Raw genomic sequence first — 21,308 nt, 5'->3', positions numbered from 1 at the left:
AACGTAATGAAAAAGTATCTCATAGATTGGCAGTACAGCAGTAGTCAGGAGTATAGTACCTGGGTTTTATTTCTGGAAATCGTTGTTGTTTTTTTATCACTGAATATTGTTGCTGTTTTTATTGCTCTATGTTGTTTTTTGTGGCTGAATATTATTGTCAGTGTAGTTTTTGGGGTTTGAGTATTGTTGCTATTTTTAGCCCCGCTAACCCCCTACTTCCAAATATTTGTGACCCTCAGGCCCACATCCTGGAGTTCGGCCTGGCCGTGCACGAGAAATTTGTCCCCCAGGACATGCGGCCCCTGCACAAGAAGCTGGTGGATCAGTTCCACCTCATGAAGTCCAGCCTGGGCATTCAGGTGAGCTTACTGCACTCAAGCAGCCCCCGTAGGTAGCACCCGGAATCGGACCGGATCCAGCCAAGATCTGGCTCGCCTCTGGTGCGGCTCCCGTGAGAAAAATGCCATATCTGTGTCTGGTCCGTTGCTATCAGCGTCAGCTGTTTTCCATGCCGGATAAGGGCAAATGGCTACTATATTTACCCCTTAATGTATCCCTATAGGACACATTAAATAAGCTTTCACTGGTACAAGTCCCATTCTGTATAACATATACGTAGCTCATAAAAGCAATCAGTTGCTAAATATAATGAAAACAAACAAAACATTTTAACTAGATAATATTCGTATTCGTTCATATTTGTATTGTTGTCTGTAGCGATCCATCTCTCTCTCTCTTCCTCCCTCAACCCCCCCTCCCTCTCTCTTGTATTAAGGCTTTATTGACAAGAGTTATTCTGTTGTCAAAGCTTGTACAGACACATACATATATAGAGATAGATGAATTATAAATTACAATAAAAAATACTGCTTTTAATAATCATCAGTTGTATATACAAAGAAAGAAAGAAGAAATACACAATAAAAAAATAATAATGAGATAATAATAATAATATTGGAAAAAAGGAAGGATAAATACATATAAGTGAAAGTACTAATTAGTCTCTCTCTGTGTCTTTGTCTCTCTCTCTTTTAGGAGTTCCCTGCATATGTTCGTGCCAGTCCCATCCATTTCACCAACGGAAGCCCGCGCACCTGTCGGAACTCCGCCCCCAACATCATGTGCCCAGAAGGAGGTCGAGTGGTGGCACGACGCAGGTGGGAAGGAGGAGACGTGGGGTGGGGACAGGCGGGCGGGCGGGCGTTCTGTCATTCTCTCTCTCTTTCCCTCACTCTATTTCTCTACCCTACCCCCTCAACCCCTGCATTGCACAACATGTGGAGTGTTAGCATGAGGTGGTTGCTAATCACTGAAGTCGTTAAAGCCTTGCCTCCACATGTTTTTAGATCTTATGTCACTGATACCAACTCTGAAAGACACTGACTGGTCCATCAGTGATGCTGCATCTCTAGTGATGAGCGCTTCTGTAGTCCTGCATCTCTAGTGATGAGCGCTGTTGTAGTCCTGCATCTTTCCTTTCAGCACTGTAGGATGGTGGATGATTACTATGGATACTATGTGTTTGGGTGTCAATTAGAGGAGAGGGTGCAGTCATGCTTACCTCCAAATGAAATGAGTCACAGATGCACCGAATCAGAGAACACCCCGTCCCACCCCCCACCCCCCTACCCCCTCCCACACAAAAACAATCCTCTCCGTCGCATTGTTGCCAGAGCAACGGCGAGAAGGCAAACAGTGGGAAACATTAAGTGCTGTTTGCAGTGTGTAGCTTACTTCACTCCCTGTGGTTTTTTTGTTTTTTTTTTCCCTCCCTCTCACTCCCTTTCTTTCCCTCCTCTCTTTGTCTCTCTATCTCTATCCATCTTTCTCTCTCGGCCTTTGTCTTTCTCATGTTTGAGGTGACATTACACGCTTGTGGCGACATTAGACATTTTTGAGAGCTTAGGCACCATTTCAGACAGTGTCTGGAAGGCAGCAGCAAATCAATGCATTCTGGTAAACAAGTGTCAGCTCTCATTAGGTTTTAAGACAGCGGTGTGTCTGTGTATGTGTGTGTGTGAGTGTGTGTGGGTGGGTGTGCGTTTGAGTGAGTGGTTATGTGTGTGTCTGTCTGTCTGTCTGTCTGTGTGTGATGGTGCTGCTCTGCTGGTGCACATGGGGCTCAGTGTGTGTGTTAGTGTCCACTGACCCGCATTCATCTCTCACATGTGTCCCAGACAGTGTGTATCTATGTGTGTGTGCTCGTGTGTGAACAGACTCAGGAGAAGTCACGCAGTCAATGCCCACAAACACCAACTATTTTTGTATGACACAAACACACACACACACACACACACGTACACAAACACTTCTTTAACCCATACGCACATAAACATGTTTAACCTTTATCTACACATACAAGAACGCTTGTAACCTTCATGTATACACACTTGGAAACACACAGACACTCATTTACACACACACACACCAGTGGCCCCAGCTGCTAACCGCTAGACTTCTCAGCCTCTGTAGATCTCAGAGTATTTGTGTGTGTGTGTATATAAGGTGGATGTGTGGATGTGTGCTGTTTTATATGAAAGAAAGCGTAACTTAGCCACTCCTAAGGTGTGGTGTGGACATGGCTGCAAATATTTCCCCTTACATGCATGTCTCCCTACTGAACACAGCATATATGTCATGTGCTGAATGTGGCAGTACTAAACATGTCCATATCTGTGTGTGTGTGTGTGTGTGTGTGTGTGTGTGTGTGTGTGTGTGTGTGTGCGCAGCCCTCTTACCTACCCGGCAGTGAACAGATACTCGTCATCGTCGCTTTCCTCGCAGGCCTCCAACGAGGTGAGCAACATCACGGGCCAATCAGAGAGCTCCGATGAAGTCTTCAACATGCAGGTGAGCGAACACAAACACATACACAGACACACACACACTTACACACACAGACACACACACACACACACACACACAGACACACACACAGACACACACACACACACAGACAGACACTCACACACACCCATACACACACAGAGGGCATACACACACAGACAGACACACAATGGTTTTTGTGATCAGGGATAATGGGCCATCAGCTGACCTCCGATTTATGCTCCTAAATGGCAGTGATCCTTTTAAAAAAACAAGATCTGTCATTTTAGGCAATTTCATGTTCTTTCCTGTATTTATCTCCCTGTTCTCCCTCTGCCTCACACACTCGCTCTCATCTCTTCCCTTCTCTCTCTCTCTCTTCTGCTCCCTCTCTCTTTCTTTTGATCTCTCCTCTACTTGCCTGTTCATTTTCAGTTTTTCTGTCCCTCTCTTATTCTTTTCCTTTCCTTCCCTTCCCTTTTCCTCTTTTTCTCTGTCCCTTCTCTTTCCTCTTATATTGTTTCCCTCCTTCCTGTGTCCCTATATCTTTCTTGTCGTTCCCTCTCTCTTTCTGTGTTTTTCTCTCTCTCTCTCTCTCTCTGCTATGTTACTTTCTCTCTCTCTCTTTCTCTCTCTCTCTCTCTCTCTCTCTGTCTCTCTCTCTCTCTCTCTCTCTCTCCTATTCATAATTAGTATGTTTTATTGGCATTACTGTGCAGTGCAAGATGTTTTCAAATCAGTCTACAAAAATATACAGTTGTGTACAATAGGATAAAAGCAATCAAACAAACAAACAAACATCAAATTATCTGTCTGTCATCAGCCAAGCCCATCTACCTCGAGCCTAAGCTCCAATCACTCTGCGTCTCCTAACGTGACCAGCTCCGCGCCGTCCAGTGCCAGAGGTAAGATTCTCCTCCTCCTCCTCCTCTTCCTCCTCCTCCTCCTCCTCCTCCTCCCCTTCTTCACCACCTCGTATTCTTTGTCCTCCCCCTCTTATACACAATCAAGATCAAACACACACACACACTCACACACACACACCAAGGAGTCGGTTCACTTTCACACGTGGTGGAGTTGCACACAACAAAAAATACACTCTCTCTCTCCCTTTTGCTCACGCTCTCGTTCACTCTTTCACACACTCACACACCCACTTCAGAAAGCAATACTCTGTTAAACTTCCAACAGGTCCCTAGCACTTACACTTGTGTCTAGCCCATTAATGGAAACTGCAATATGCATATGCTCTTATCCTGACCATGTGAGCCCTCTTGGATAAAAACATCACGTGTTAATATATAGGTACATACATATGTGTAGTTCGTAATGCAACCATCCTGTTCCAGGGGACATTCTGTAGGCTGGCGGTGTGTTCTAACCCTAAGCTGACCTTGCAGAGTAGTGATTGGCTGAGTGGTGTGGTTGCGTTACTCCCATTCAATCATCCTTAAGCAACAGGGAAATGCTCTAATGTGTTGTGTGATTGTCTTATCTCTTCACACACATACACACACACACACACACACGCACACACATACAACAACACACACACAAACGCACATGTACACACATACTCAGAGAGAAGTGGAGTAAGAGAGAAGGGAGAGAGAGAGAGAGACTATGAAGGTTAGGATAAGTGAAGATACACAATGTTGTTTAGTGGGAGAGAGCATCTCTCTTTTGTCTTTGTGTGTTCCAACCTCTGTCAGACCATCAGGCATAGAGAAGCAGAGTTTGCACGTGTTAAGTCAGAAGTGTTCTTCCGCAGCCATGGCTACGTTTGGGTCCACAAGACACACACATTTCATCACCAGGACGGTCTGCGCAGACCTGCATGCAAGTTTAAAAGCACTGGAGTCAAGAGTCAAGAGAAAACAAAATCCTTTAACCATATTTATTCAGTTAGCAGACGCTTTTATCCAAAGCGACTTACAGTACAGATGCACATTTTCATTAGTATGTTTGCTCCCTGGGAATACAACTACTGGAGCCATGATTAGCTTTGTTTATTTCATGCTTTGGCAAATCATAGTTCATTCGATTACCAGCGATGGTATTTTAAAGTAAGTAGCTATTGCTATTTAGGGGCAGATAAATCCACAGACTTAGATACAGATCTAAATAACAGTCTTTGTTGTAAATTCACACAATGTAGCGGTATTTATTTCAAACCCTGTGATTGAGAGATTGAGCTTGTATGCTGAGATTTGTGTACGCAACAGCAAAACTAGTATACTTCGGAGACAGTATACTTAAGCTTACTTAAATGACCTTGGTCATACTGGTGTCAGTAGTGTGATGCCTTTAGGCTTTGAGTAGTGTGATGCCTTTAGACTTTGAGTAGTGTGATGCCTTTAGACTTGGAGACTTTGAGCATTTACTGCTGTGGCCAGAGAGGGACCGATGCTCATCGCAGGCAGGAGACAAAACCCCTTACATGTGTGTGCATATAAAACCCATCTCCATCGAACTGTTTCTCTCACATAGACAGATAGACACAAACACAAACACACACACACACACACACACACACACACACACACACACAGACACACACACACACACACACACACACACACGCATGGCCACACATGAACACACATGCTCACACCCTAAATGGCCCTCCTGCCTGGTTGTCTGTCGTACAGAGAAGTGCAATTCTCACCTCGGTGGGGGGAGGGGGCGGTGGGGGTGCTCATCACTGCTGTCCTTCATGGGCTGGTGGGGCAGGCAGCCAGTTTCATGTCCACCGTGTGTGTGTGTGTGTGTGTGTGTGTGTGTGTGTGTGTGTGTTTGTTTGTTTTCTTGGTGACCATGGGTGTCTCTGTGGTTGTTTTGTTGAAGGAGTGGGTGTGTGCATCTGCGTGTTTATTTGTGTAGGTGTTTTTGGATTCACTTGCTTCTTCCGTGCGTGTGTGTGTGTGTGTGTGTGTGTGTGCGTGTGTGTGTTTGTTTGTGTAGGTGTTTTTGCAGGAGATTGTGTATATCTCTGTGTGTGTGTGTGTGTGTGTGTGTGTGTGTGTGTGTGTGTGTGTTGTGTGTGTGTGTGTGTGTGTGTGTGTGTGTGTGTGTGTGTGAGGGGGGGTATAGAGGAATATGTCTTCCTATGTGCCTAGGGTTAACCGTGGTTCTCTGTCATGGTCTCCTAGGTTCCCCCCAGCTGCCAGACAAACACAAGCACTCACGGGAGAACGCCTGCCTCTCGCCCCGAGACAGACCATGCAGCGCCATATACCCCAATCCCCTGGACCCCACACAGGTCAGATGGTCCAGTCCAGCTGGGAGGAACACACACTCACACACATCATCATATACATGCAGTATGAGTCCAGGAATTATATGAATAGCAGTCTTAACTGTAACTGTACGATACTATACCATGCTGTACTATTTTACCACAGTTCCATATATGTATATATTTTATATATAATATAATATTATATATATATTATATTACATGTAGTGGTGATTCCAGACCCGATGACACTAGGCACACATGCATGTGTTTGGATTTGCATGACCCAATATGAAATATTTAGTTGAGTTGTCGTGTGAAATGATGGGTGCGGTTCTAGTTGTTCTGAGTCGTTCCGATCCTTCTGTTCCGTAGAGGATGAACGCACACCAGATGGGGGATTCCACGCTGCCTCGTAGTGAGCCCAACATCTCCACCCCTGACAAAGGTGAGCTGGCACTCATCTCACACACACACGTGCACCCACACATACACTCTCGCACACATACACACACACCCACACATACACACACACCCACACTCTCGCACACATACACACACACACACACACACACACACACACACACACACACACACACAGAAGTATACACACTTAACATCAGCCATCCTAGGCTCTACAATTGAATCACTCTAAACTACCTGGAGTAATATGTGCAGGACAGCATAATCATGAACTCACTGTTGGGGAAATTTAGTTGCTGTCAGCTGATCATGTGACAGATTATCTCCAGAGGACCCTCCCACTCCTGAACATCGTTAGAGATCCCAGCAGAAAAGAAAGGGAACGTGTGTTTCTTTGGCGTGGAACGTGTGTGCGTTTCTTTGGCGTGGAACGTGTGTGCATTTCTTTGGCCCGGGGCCTGTCCGTTTGTCATACCTCCAAGTGCTCATCCATCTCTTAATGTAAAGTAATCTTTTGATGTAGAGGTTTTGGAACAGCACAAGTCCCTTAGGAACACTGTAAAGAAATTCAAGCCAAATGTTTATGGGAGAGAATAGACAGAACCGCAGTGTGTTTTTAATCTCTTCATTCTGCTCGTCTGATGCAAACGTGACATAATTTGACATATCCCTGAGAGACTTGTAGAATCCTTTTCATTTATTCCTGATTCCTGTCTCACTGAAACACACACACAAATACACACACACATCACTTGACTTGCTCTCTCTGAACTGACACTGGTCTAGACAAGTCTTGAGAGAAAAAAAGAAAAAGAAGAAATAAGGCAACAAAATGATAGTTTCAGTATAATAAAAGTGTGAGCATTCTGGCAGTAAACTCACCTCTCCTAACACATCGAGATGTTACACACTAATGACACACACCTCTGACACACACACTAATGACACACTATGCACTCACTTATCTTTACTCTACTGTCAATTTGTTCACCTTGACCGTGAAGCATTTTGGTGTCGACTGCTGATGTTTTTGAAATGTGCCTTGAAATAAAAAACAACTCGACTCTTAAGGGAAGATAAAACCTTCGGCACACCCAGAAGTGCCAGCAGAGATGTCAGGAATGGGCTGAATCGTTTTCAAACTTTGAAAAGGGCTGGGTTTTGTGGTAACACATCTATGCTGGAGAGGAAGGGTAATGTCTGCTGGTGTGATGACTGTTTGACGTGCACCTCTCATACGTGTTTTGTACCCTGAAGTGGTCAGGCCTGCCGCAAGTAGCTGGAGTCTTGACTGTGCTAAAGAGGCCAACACACTGCCGCCAACTCCTGACAGGTTCTTAGGTCCCCCTATCCCTCCTAGGCCACCGTACACAGGTAAAGAAAACCGTTAAAACAACAAAATCAAACGACTCCGACTTTCCGACTCTCAGACGCTGAACTAACGTTTCTCTTTTTTCGACTTTTTGACTGAGTTTCTGTCCTCCTCCGCCGCCACTCTTCTCCTTTTTTTATGTCTCTTTCTTCTCTGGAATGTTCCCTCCTCCTGTTTTTTTTTTTTCTTTTTTTTTCTCATTTCCGACTAATTCCAATTTTCTGGCTGTTGAGGATTTACTCTCCCTCATCACCAAAGTCTTACCAGCGACAATTAAGGTTGGGGGAGCGAGCCTGCATCTCATTTGTGCTGCTGCTAGTCCGGCTTTGGCCGCGAGAAATGTGGTTTGAAAATCACCTCGACACCCGCTGGTCTCCCCTCCCTTCAAACGGATCAGCCAGGAAGACATGAAGGGACGCACGGGGAGGAATACTAATAAAAAATGGAGTTTTAAATATGACACAGGAGAGAAGAAAAAAAGCAACTCTTCTTGAGGATTTCTCTCTTTTTCTCCTCAGCCTTTTCCTTCGTTCTCTCACACCCCCGATTTCACACTTTCACAAAACACATACACACATACACACACTAACACCATACACCTTTTTCTCAAGTCTTGTCTTCTCTCTTTTCCCCTGGCTCTCACACCCTCTTTTCTCTTTCACTTTCTCTCCCTCTCTTCCCTTTCCTTCCCTCTCTCTCTCTCTCTCTCTTTCTCTCTGTCTCCTGTCCCACTCTTCTCTCCTCCCTAATCCTGGCGTGTCCTTTCCCCTCGCTAGCGCTCAGCATGCCACTAACCCTTCCTCTGGTTTGAATCTGCACCGCGCCTCTGGGCCTCATTAACCGCCACATGTGCATTAGCCGCCTGATGTCACACACACTGCACCTAATGTCCTCCTCCAGCTTGCCGTACTTGGGTCCGAAAGCTCATGCACAGCTCCCGCTGGACACACAGAGTTTTTATTGTGTTTGTGTGTGTGTGTGTGTGCGTCTGTGCGTGCGTGTGTGCGCGTGTGCGTGTGTGTGTGTTCTCCCCAGCCTTGTCTGGTGGAGTGGGCAGCCAGGGCATTAATAGAGCACATTGCCCTGAAAAAAGAACAGCTGCTGGTGTTTAAGCAGCTTAGAGAAAGAGAGAGACTGTGTGTGTGAGAGAGAAAGAGAGAGTCTTCTGGCGATGCTTCAGCTTTAATTCTTCACTTGGCTAAGGGTTGCCACTGATGTGGAACTGTGTGAAGTTGGGAAGTTATGACTGGACAAGAGCGCCGTTAGTCTAGTGTTTAAATGCCTGTCTCTTTCTTTCCTTCTTTCTCTCTCTCTCTTTTTTCTCTCTTATCCAGTGGGCTCTCCCGCCAAGAACACAAGATCACAGTCCCCCATCCCAACGTTACGCTCTCCACAAAAGGTTTGGTCTCCACTTTACTTTATAAACACACACACAAGCTATGGTGTTTCCTGTTGTGTTGATTGTTGCTGTGTAGTCCTGGATCAGCCACAAAACAACAGCAGGCACTGTTGTGTGTATGTCTGTGTGTGTGTGTATGTATGTGTGTGTGTGTATGTGTATGTGTGTATGTCTGTGTGTGTGTGTGTGTGTGTGTGTGTGTATGTGTTTGTGTGTGTGTTACAGGACAGCATGCTCTCAGAACAGACTCACTTGCATGCTGGGTGACAGAGAGCTGCCCGTCAGGACTCTCTGTGAGCAGTCAGCCATGGCCCACTCCAAACAAACACACACACACACACACACACACACACACACACACACACACCAAAGTGAGTGAGTCAGATCATGCTGAGCTGTCCCTGGTCTGTCAACAGGAAACTGACAGGCGGTCCCATAAATATAGAATTTTAATGTGAAATATGGACATCCACCCACTGTAATATGCATTTGAGTGTGTGTGTGTGTGTGTGTCTGTGTGTGTGTGTGTGTGTGTGTATATGTTTGGTATTCAGCAGAGAATCCAGTCAGTCAGTGTGACTGGAGGTTCCAGCTCTGTTACTAGTTGACATTAGAGGAGGAAAAGAGGGAAACTTACACAGTGCCTTTATCGCTGTGTGTGTGTGTGTGTGTGTGTGTGTGTGTGTGTGTGTGTGTGTGTGTGTGTGTGTGTGTGTGTGTGTGTGTGTGTGTGTGTGTGTGTCTTTGTGTCTGTGTTTGTTTTGTGTAGGTTTGAGCATAAATAGGTCTTTGAAATGGTAATAAATGTGCAACGTTTTGTTTGGTGTATGTTTACTGTTGTGTGAGTGTGTGTACTGTATAATATGCGTGTCTGTATGATGGTATACATATACAATTCTTGTATGTATGCATTGGTGTGTGTTTCTGTTAAACTATTTATTGCAATTTGCATGTGTATGTGTTTCATTCATTAATATATTTATTTTGGCCGTGTGTGTGTCCCTTTCTGTGTGTGTGTGTGTGTGTGTGTGTGTGTGTGTGTGTGTGTGTGTGTGTGTGACCCCTTCTGTGTGTGTCTCCAGAGCTCAGCGCCTCCCTTCACCCCCTCGCCCACTGAGTGCCAGTCGACTGGCCTGGTGTCCAACTCCCCGGCGCTGTCCGGCAGCTACAGCAGTGGCATCTCCTCCCTGAGCCGTTGCAGTGTCTCGGAAGCTTCCGGAACCGAGGGCCCCCCCACCGGACCGGGCTCGGGTTCGAGCAGCGGTCACGGCGACGCCGGCCCACTCCAGCCCCCCAGCACCCTGCTGTCAAACTCGGCCTCCAGTGGTCTGGACGAGCTGGGTCCGCGCCGCGACAGCAAGACCCCGCCTCCGTACAGCGTCTTCGAGCGCTCCAACTCCCGCCGGCCCGTGCCCCTCCCCCACAGCCTCTCCGTGCCCCCCCAGGTGGACCCGCCAGCACTGCCCCCCAAGCCTCACCAGATGCGCTGTGCCAAGCCAGACGCCGACCCTCGGCGGCCCCCCATCGAACCCCCCCGTCCGCGGGCCCTGCCCAGAAAGGTATCCCAGCTCTAGGGGGGGCATTTGGGAGGAAAGAAAAGATCAAATAGTTGCCATTTTTTTGCACTTTCGAGAAAAAAAGTTCATGGATCTAAACTTGTTCCCTGAAGGTCACCTGATAAAACTGGACCCATGGAGAAGTACACACATTTAGAACACGAAGCGCAACGGAACCGTAGTGATCAGGCTGTACAATTCTGCACTTTCAGCTTGAGGACAGCAGCACCATGCAAAAACGTCAAAACCACACTCAGTTTTTATTTTTTATTATTAGGGCAGTCAAAAACCAAGAAGAAAAAAAGGAAACAATTGGCTTTTTAAATAGGTGTTGAAATCCCAATGTGTGTACAGATTAGTGAGTTTCCAGACAGATTTTTTTGCCTTAAGTGTCAGACGCAGTCTTTTGATTGATGGAGCCATGCAGGTCTCAGCATCGGCTGTAGTTTTGTCTGAAATGATTTATAATGGTGCTAGCAGTCCTCTCCTATTCATTCCTGCACAGCAGCACACGCCTGACCTGATAGACCACTGAAGCTATTTTCGGCATTACTTCTCCCCCCCACGATTACAGTTTTTACGAACACACCAGTAGCACAGTGAACACTGCTATCGAGTCATTTGGCTTTAAATGGCTTTAAAATCATGTGGAGGTGGGGGTGGAGGGGTGGGGGGGTTTCCACAAAAGAAAGAAAGTAATGCACCTGGAGAAACAAGGCCTCTGAACCCATCAAATGATTTTTGTCCTCCTGGAGTTTGAGCAGCGTGCTGGGGACTGTTCACATTTCCCCTATAATCACACTTGACTGAACAAAGCCCCTTGCATGGGGGGGTCATGTCATAACTCATAACCCCCCCATTCACACAGAAAGAACGTCCACATCCCCCCCACCCCACCCCCCAACTATTGTCGCATGATGTGGAAACCGAAACGGACTTGATGAAAGATCTGCTGGACTCTCGTGCCAAAGCAATGGAACATGCAGTGGTGGAACTGAGGGAGATTGGGTGAACAGAAGGAAGCAGGTCCTTACGCGTGTGTGTGTGTGTGTGTGTGTGTGTGTGTGTGTGTGTGTGTGTGTGTGTGTGTGCGTGTGCGTGTGCGTGTGTGTGTGTGTGGGCACGTGCACTTGTGCACTGGAAGGAGAGAATGCAGTCTTGTCCTGCCTTAGAGTCGGCGCTGTTGATTATTTGATTTATTTCTCAGTTTTTAACGATTCAACTAATTTCAGTGTCGCTGTTATTTTATGATACTTGGGATCAAAATGAGCACAAATCAGATCATGGCTATAAAAAACCCTGTCTTTCCCCTTTTCTGCTCTCTCTCTCTCTCTCACGGCCTCTATGGGTGTAGACTGTACCCACTGCACAGCATGTCATGAAGGACTCTCTTCTAGTTTTTCAACCCACTGCCAGAACTCTAACACACAAGTGGGCTGACACCCATGCTGATGACATCTCACTCGGAAACACCGGATTCCTCAGCAGTGATACAGCTGTGCATATGTTTAGTTCACTCTGGTCTCCTCCCCTGTTTAGCTAAACAGGCCATCCTTGTCAGTGTCTATTATTTTACAGTGATACGGTCATCACTCGGGGGCTCGTCCAGGAGTTCGTTAGTCAGTGGGTAATTGATGTTCTGCACATCTGTTTTGTACATTTGTAGAGGAACATACTGATAACTAAACTCAATTCCATTACTGTTTTGTTTGTATTCATTTTAAAGAAATTAACTGGAGTATTATTTCTATGAGTCATTTTTGTAAGGTAATATTTTTTCTTTCTCCAAATTTGCATTTGTTGTGAATTTTTGGATTAAATATTCACATGAAATCAGTACTTGAGAAATTGTAAATTATATAATGAAGTCGTTGTATGTAAGTATGCCAAATACTGTACCTTGTCTATTAAAATTATTGTACATATTGTGTTTTTAACAAACTGTAGTTATAACAGATTTACAGCTTTGAATGTGGAAACAGCAAATTATAATTATAAATGTCAAATATTTATGTTTTGTGAGTGTAGAGAAACAGAGGTAATTCCAATGTACACCTAACTCATTTGCATTCTAAAATAACTACCCTGTGGAATAAAAAAAATCAAATTTACTTGAATAATTCATCCCCCTTCCTCCCACAACAACAACATGGTTCTGGCTGTCCCTCATTGCTTGAAGTTTGTGATGTAAATCCTGCCTCAATTTAGCTGCCACTTTCATTCTGCATCCAAATGTTCTGGAACGCTGAGCTGTTCTGTGATTCCAGAACTAGAACTTGTGTAAACAACATGACGCTTCAAAACACTGTGCCACCCGCTCTGTCCGCTCTGTCTGTATCCATCTTACAGAAGTGTTTGTGTAGAGCCGCAGAGAAAAAAACTTGAGTGAACATCATTGGCCGTGGATGATAACTCAGATTGCAATAAATACTGGGTGAATACTGTAGGCCATTGGTAGTAACTCAGATTACAGTAAATGGCATTGAAACACAACTGGTAAAAAAAATCATGTTATTTACCTGTATGACAGTGTCATGGTGACATAACAGTCACTATTTTACCAGGTAATTCGATCACTGTTGAAATGTCTGTGTTTTATTACGCACTAGCGCATAAGTGTATTAAAGCGACTCTTTGACCTTGTTTTGACACTGCACTCTTACCGACTGCAGTTATCACAGTTGCCTAGATGTTTAAGGACCTGAGGATGCCCTGGGATACAAAGTCCTGGAACACATCCATCCAGGCTTCCAGGACAAGAGAACAGCTATATTCTTCATTGCATGGAGATTTGATATGGCAGTTACCTGCTCCATAATGTAACTCTGTTAAAACACAGGAAACAGAATGGCATCACATTATGTTAAAATAGAATTAAGCATTTCCATTGCTAAAACATGCATGTTGTTGTCCTTCCAGCGTTTGTTTGGGTAGTTTATCTAGGATCTGGTTGAACAGACCCTCCTTACAGTAACTTTCCAACGACCCACTTGCAGGAAATAAAGGTAGAACTGTATGTATATGCCCCTTATGTCTCTGTGTTGCAGATGGTAGAACTTAAGTCAGGTCAGGGCCGTTTGGTCCGATGAAGCTTTGAGAAGATGCGCCCATGGCAGAGGCATTTACACATTCTCATAGACGGCCTATCATATATTCAGTCAACATGTGTGTGTGTGTGTGTGTGTGTGTGTGTGGTATGTGTTTGGGGGCTGTGGGATGGGCTCAGTGAGTTTCAGAAAACGAGAAGAAAACGCAGACATCTAATTAATATTCCTCTCGCTGTAGTGAGGGGAAGAGATGAATGCATAATTCATGTCATTTCTGTTTTGAAGAAGACCCGTATCTTCCAGTATATTACAATATTACAGCACATTGTTGTGGGGGGGGGGGGGGGGACTCTGCAGCATCCGGCTGTCACTGAGGGTTTGTAGCATGCCTGGGGATCTGCCAACTGCAGAGCATTCTGCAGAAAGCGAGCACTTCACTTGTCAGATAAAGGCATAATTGTAACAGTTGCTGTAATTTGACAGCGCTAATAGCGGATAGTAAAAGGCACAAAAAAAAATCTGTCTAATCCCAAGTTTCCTCGCAAGAGGAAGAGAGAGCAGGTTTTTTTCTTCAGTTGGCTGGAAAGTCAGACTGTGCTGCCGCAGATGGGTGTTTGGCTGCCTTTGTGGACAGTGTGAATTAGGCGTACAATGTCCTCATACTGCATTCTTTTGAGTCAAACTGTCACACATGGTGGAGCTGAAATTGGCTGGGACACAACAGCAAACCTGATGCAGAGGGGGGGAAAAAAATCTAGGACACGATGCACTTTGAATGCCGCATGTTTTTTTTATTTTGCACTGATAGTTAAGTGGGGTTGTTTTGATGCTTACCATCAAACCTTGATGTTCCTCCGCGTCTAATAAAGAATTACATCAGGGAGGATGCGAGCGTATAATTCCACGTTGCCGTAGGCATGTTCTAGGATAATACACAGCCCGAGAGAAGCTCAAGGTGTTTTTCTCACCGGGCGAATCTCGCCGGAATAGCGATAGGCTCCGCGGCGCGACGGGGAGCGAGATCAGCAGTAAGAGAGGAAAATTTCAAAGAGTGCTTCTGGATAATAGATGGGCTTTTTATCCCCCTTATTTCCTATATCAACTCGGTTGTGTTCACGGCTTATGGGGTTTTACCTGTCAGCGTCGTGCACTCAGGTTATATAGTGACGCTCTCACTCTCTCTTTGTCTGTATCTCTCGCTCGCTCTCCTTCTTTCATCTCTCATCTAGAAAAAGTACATTTATGTCACTTTTCAAGCCGCAGTGGTATGTGAATATTATATTTTCCCTGACAGGGCCAAACCTTACAAATGAAATTGGATTTCCAAGAGACTTCAAGTTATTTCCAAACCCGCAGAGCGTTTATCTATTTATTTATCAGCATTTTGGTGAGGGAACAAATTAATAAGGAACCAGTGCTGCAGTTTAGTGACAGGAACTAAATCCCTGTGCTACCACATCTAACAGTAAGTTAGATGTAAGTTAGCAACAGTTTGCTAATCCGCATAACCTGCTTGGATATGTTCTAAGAAGATGATTTAGGGGTGCAGGCATTGTGTCCTTCACCACCTAGAGGTTCGTAGTTCGATGCGTACGGTCACTGACCAAACTGCGGTATTTGTAGAGTTGGGGATGAAAACGCGCTTCTTCATTATGTTGTTAATTCATCCCGCCAGTGACATTTCTTGATTTTGTGCATTATTGTCGGTAGTTAACATTCTTTTATCAATAACGCCACCAGACCCGACATGTTCAAGAGCCACGTGTGCTACGTTGGGAACCTTGTAGATATGAAAATAAGGATTCTCAGTTTTTTTAACATGGGCAGACAGTACAGCTCTCAAGGCATAATTGGGCCAAAAGGCCTAAGGATACTGACTATTATACAGGCCTAAGAGTAGCACTTCAAACAGGTTGGGTTTGCCCATTGAGAGAAGAAAACATTCTATCTTGCACAATCTGTCGATATGAGACAATTAACCCTTAATATGTCTTTTATTTGCCCTTGGCATGATGTGAAACGCAATGTTTTTGTAACGCCTTCTTGGGTTTTTAGACAACTCTTCTGTCAAGTCTATGCTCTGACTGCAGTTCCCCAGACCCCCCACTCTCATCATCATCATTTTGTTTCATAATTTCACTCAACTATAAGAGTGTTGGAGAAAGAGATATTCAGTTGGTGTCATGAATAGAAAATCTCCCCTTTTTGCTTCTTCATCTTTGTCTGTATCCATCTTCCTTTCATGTCTGTGATCTCTCTCTCTCTCTCTCTCTCTCTTTCTCTGATTGTATTAAACTCGAACAAGCAAACCCTCTTACATACTTTCCACTTCAGCTTCTTCTTGAGCTTCTGAGACCAAAGATGATGTCTCTTTTTCTCCATATTTTCTTCTCTTTGTTCCTCGCTCTCTCTTCACGTCCATCAGTAATTGCCCTTCTATATGGGGCCTGTGTGGGTTGCATAAAATAGACGCGACCTGAGACGTCAGCGTTCACCATTGAGCCTCCACGGCCTTGGCTGTATTGCTTCATGTTGCCATGGCAAACATGTACCGAATATGAATATACTATATATATGGCCCTACTAGAGAGAAGGAGGATGAAGTAGACCCAGCATTAAGAACCAACCAACAACAGTCTTGATCCTAGACACTCCAGGAGTGAATAGAGATTCTGGGAAACATCTCCAAGAGAGCAATTTCCTGGAACTGCCAAAGCTCCTATAGGTCTGTCAAACAAACCCACGTCATCTGTGTACTGCGTTAGCTCCTCCATCTCAATAGCCAATGACAGTATCAGGCCACGCATTGTATAAAGGGTCCTTGTGTATTTTATACTTAATTCATCAAGAAGTCGTGTACTTGTCATGTTAGTACATGGTGTCACCTAGATGGAGAATGCCAGTGAGCTGTCAGACGACCAAAACCACAACTTCTCCCTAATCTCAGCCCATGTCTACATCATATTATTGTTCATGGTAGGCCGTCCACATAAAGTGTGACCCTGATGGTGTGAAGTGCCATACTGGCATTTGGTCAAATATAAGATATTCACGTTCACTTTTATATCAAGCAGAGGGGTGTAGGGGAGTAGTTCTCTGTTTGTTTCTCTGTGATGCTTCAGAGTAGGTCAATACTCGGCACACAGCCTGATGCCTCTTTATAATGTTATTACAGTGCAAAGGACCGACCTCTTGGCCTTGTGGACAAGACTGAAATATCTGTTGCTGTTGTTGTTGTTGTTGCTGCTGTTGTTGTTGCTGTTCTCAGGTTTCGCCCGGGGAAAACCGCAGAGATGCCACCGACAGCTCTCACATCGATTTCCTGCCCATGTCGCCTCGCACCGTGTCATTAGAACCACAGTGACATGTTCGCACCTGGCCTCTGAGGGACTCGGTTGCTCAGGGTAACCGTTGCCGGGATGCTGGTCGTAGCACTCATCTCTCTCTATCTTCTCTCTCCTCCTGTTCGGGTACCTCTTTTACTTTGAAACATCGATCTGGCCAGTGACTCCCTAATATCAATGTCTGGGAGGTGATGTCCAGAGATGTGTGTGTGGATCTGTGTGTGTGTGTGTGTGTGTGTGTGTCTGTGTGTGTGTGTGTGTGTGTTGTTTAAACATAGTGTCTATGAGTATGTCTGCTTGCATATGTGTGTGTCTGTTTGTGTGTGTGCGTTTGTGTGTGTGAGTCTCAAAAAAATGAGCACAATGAGGTGAGAACAAGTCTATTGTATGGTAGAGTGTTAGAGAATAGAGAGTGAATTGCTCTCCCTCTACCCCAGACCCAGGGAAGATGCCACCCCTTAATTAAGCAGTCATCACGGGAAAATCAATCTGGCCTTTTGCACCTCTCCTCCAGTAAGACTGCTGGATGGAAGGGGATCAATGCAGTATCCCCACAAGGCTCCTTTAGCACTTTCCTTGCTCCCGTTTGTCTGGGCGCTGGAAGCAGGGGGGGGCTTTGTGCTCTGATATCACTGTAATTGCGCTGGCAATGCTGTGCAGGGCTTTTTTTTCAGGCATAACGGAGGGCACCCCCTGATTCCGGGTGGTTTCCTGCTAAGCCTGGGGTTCACCTCCAGGTGGGACAAGCGAGTGTGTGTGTGTGTGTGTGTGTGTGTGTGTGTGTGTGTGTGTGTGTGTGTGTGTGTGTGTGTGACTGAGAAAGACCGAGAGGTGGGGGTGTTTCGTCCAGGACAATGCCATAGAGAGGCAGTAGAACGTGCTGTTCACCTCAAAATGTTGCTGTATTTGCCCATGTTGCTAAGACCATAATGAACATGAAATATTTGAATTACATGAATTAAATACAAGGCTATGAATCAGGATATATAGGACATTTAAAAATATATTCCTTGTTTGCAGAGACTTACGGTATATTTTAGTAGCTATATATTTATGTCATCAATAGAAAACAGTAATGTGTTTTCTAGACTGCAGGTGTAGGTGAGTCTGAACAGACCGTTTGGCACACCAAACAGAGAGTGGAGTGTGTGTGTGTGTGTGTGTGTGTGTGTGTGTGTGTGTGTCACAGCAGGCCAACGAGTTCATAATGACAACAGATGCTCATGCTCGGTTCCGCAGCCTGCGACACGAGGTCAGCCATTAGCGCCTTTAACCACCACCGCCGCCGTCAATTTTCCACGACCAAAACGCCGTCCAAACCAATCAGGCAAAGCGGTCTAAGCGTCGCGCCTCCGCTCGCCATCGCAAAACCACATCTGTTTCCTGGAGGGGAGGGATCAGTGGGTGGATTGGAGAGGGAGGGGGGTGTGTTGGGGGATTGGGGTGGGGCCATGGGGACCCCCGTAGCGGCGGGATGGCGTAGGGTTTCCATCTGTCTTAATCTGGGGGCGTAGCAGAGAGACAGAGAGAGAGACAGACAGAGATGGAGAGAGTGAACGAAAGAGAGTCAGAGAGAGAGAGAGAGAGAGACCCGGCCAATGGGACCCCGCTAAGCACCAGCTGCTTCCTTTCTGCCTCCCTCACCCCGCCAACTGTGCAGGCCTGAAATATTTACTGACGAGCGCGTTAAACGAGAGCAGCCCTCTTCTCTCTCTTCAGCCCTGTTCATCATCTCATCTCTCGCATCTCGTCCAAGTATGAGGAAAGATGCGCGCACACACACACACACACACAACTGTGCAGGCCTGAAATATTTACTGAGGAGCGTGTTAAACCGAACTAGACCTCTTCACTGTCTTCAACAACCCTGTTCATCATCTCATCTCCTTACATACTCATACTTACACATGACCAAAGGGGAAAGCGTGTATTACTGTTGGTATGTACACACACACACACACACACACACACACACACACATAGAGAGATACTTACTGAAGAGTACGTTAATGAAAGCCACCCTCTTCACCGACTTCCATGCTTCTGCCTCGCCCCTTTTCATCATCTGATATTATATATTATACCTACTGTATATAGGACGGAAAAGGTGCATTGTTGTTGGTGACTGTATGTATCTGTATGTATGTACATGTGTGTTTGTATGTGTGTGTAAGTGTATGTTTGTGAGTGTGTGTGTGTGTGTGTGTGAGTGTCTGTGTCCTCAGTGGTTTGTATATACCTAACACACCCATTCCTAGAAAACATCCGCCTGTGGAATGGATCTGGCCCTGATTTGACACATCTAGAGAATTTCACACCAGATCTTAGCAACTGACTGACTGTGACTGTAGTTGTAATGTCACTTACGGATGGCATGTGATTCATTTCTGAAAAGATTAGCATTACATTATTCTTCCTTCCCATCTCTTTCACCGCATTCTATAAGTAGGTGGTGTTGTAAATGGGCATGAACTAAAGCTTCATTTAAAACGATTAGATAAGTCACTGTTCTCTTTCATCACTGCTGATCTTTGAAAACACAATGCTTTTGATGTCAACACGCAAAGCACCTAAAGGCCGCCCGCGATTGGTGGTCCAGACTCTCCTTAGTCGAAGGCTTCCAGACACCATAAACATAAAAAACATGAGCAGAGATATAGTTTAGTAGCATTGGCAAGCAAACACTTTCACTCCAATAAGAGCTTCAGAGAGAAGTAATTGCATGAAATGCTACTCCACACAGGACAGACAAAAAAAAAAAAACATCAGATGATTCTTTATAAGGAGCAGACATGGCATCCAATTCCATTTCACAGAAGACAGACATGGCGTCTGATGTCACTTCACAGGAAGAGAGGAGAGGAGAGGAGAGGAGACGCCATCCTCCGCTGCTGCTGTCGCATCCGAGCGAAGAGACACAGCATCTGATGCTCTGTTACCAGGAGACGCATGAGGTGCTGTGCTGCCTCACAGAGAAGAGATAGAATCGGCTGGTAACACTTTATCTGAAGGGTGAGTGCATAGCACATGCATAAGACCTTACATGAATGCTTCATAACACTGTAGACTAGAGTATTGTTGGGCTTCCATGAGTGTGAGTGATGTGATCTAGTTCCAGTACATCTGTGTGTTCAAAGACAAGCCTTTGAGTTACTCTATTATTACAATTCATTTATCAAAACAATTCATTTATCAATGTTTCATGAAGCATGAATCAACATTCATACACTAAGTTACAGAACTTTTTAAAGAAATGGCGTGGCCCCTTCATTGTAATGCAAACTTCTGTTGGCCAAGTAATGAGTTATTGCTGTATCAAAGTAAAGCAGATGAGCAACATAGTCAAGATTAAGATGGATTCAAGGGTAAATACCTTTCAATCCAATATTTCAAACAAAATGCTTTTAGTGGATTTATAAATCCTTCACTGTCTGTATAGTAGAGTAACAGGCAAAGCAGCGTTCATAAGATATTCATAAATTATTCTCAAAGGTTGGATAACACTTGGATATTCACTGCAATTTCTCAACATAAGCGGTGCCATCCCTATGTAGAATTAAATTGTTCTACATCACACACTTACGGAGCCCCGAAAGTCCTGTAAGGTAATGTTTTTTTCATCTTGTGTGCACAAGTTATTATCTTGTGGGAACAAGTCTAGTATCTTGTGCGCACAAGATAATGACCTTTTCCCCACAAGTTATAATTATCTTGTGCAAACAAGATAAAAAAAATATCTCCATACAGGACTTTTGGGGGTCCGTACCTACTTAAAAAAAATGTACAGCATACATCAGTATGATACACAATACCTCTTCCTCTTCTTCTTGCTACTGTGGTGGTACTGTGGTGGTCTGATGTAAGGGTGATCAGGTGTCCCGCTTTGCATTGCACTGCGCAGCATTTTGATCCATTTGGATTTTAATTGTCAGAAATAAGAACACATGGATGCATTCTTCTACCCGCGTGGCTCATTGCGGTATAGTGTCTATACTAATTAATACGCTACGTCAAAAGCAGCAACCAGGGGCCTGTTCAGCCCTGACAAAACGTAGCGAAACATTTATTTAAACGTGAACAGTGATGCGTTGAAAACCCTGTTG

General features: G+C 45.0%; 1 protein-coding gene across 1 annotated transcript in view; it reads left to right on the top strand.

The window, feature by feature from the left end:
• dock4b (dedicator of cytokinesis 4b) overlaps positions 1–12,925 on the top strand; it is a 147,098-nt gene extending 134,173 nt beyond the window's left edge. The window contains 9 exon segments of the mRNA XM_031583158.2: positions 240–359; positions 1,036–1,157; positions 2,730–2,850; positions 3,650–3,731; positions 5,979–6,088; positions 6,440–6,512; positions 7,745–7,861; positions 9,194–9,258; positions 10,341–12,925. Coding sequence (XP_031439018.1) covers positions 240–359; positions 1,036–1,157; positions 2,730–2,850; positions 3,650–3,731; positions 5,979–6,088; positions 6,440–6,512; positions 7,745–7,861; positions 9,194–9,258; positions 10,341–10,832 — 1,302 coding nt within the window. The 3' untranslated portion in view covers positions 10,833–12,925.
• The last annotated feature ends 8,383 nt before the right edge of the window (positions 12,926–21,308 follow it).

Source organism: Clupea harengus, chromosome 16 (assembly GCF_900700415.2).
Source record: "Clupea harengus chromosome 16, Ch_v2.0.2, whole genome shotgun sequence".
Taxonomy (NCBI): domain Eukaryota; kingdom Metazoa; phylum Chordata; class Actinopteri; order Clupeiformes; family Clupeidae; genus Clupea; species Clupea harengus.
The sequence above is the reverse complement of the archived record's forward strand: the minus strand, read 5'-3'. Positions and strand labels throughout refer to the sequence as shown.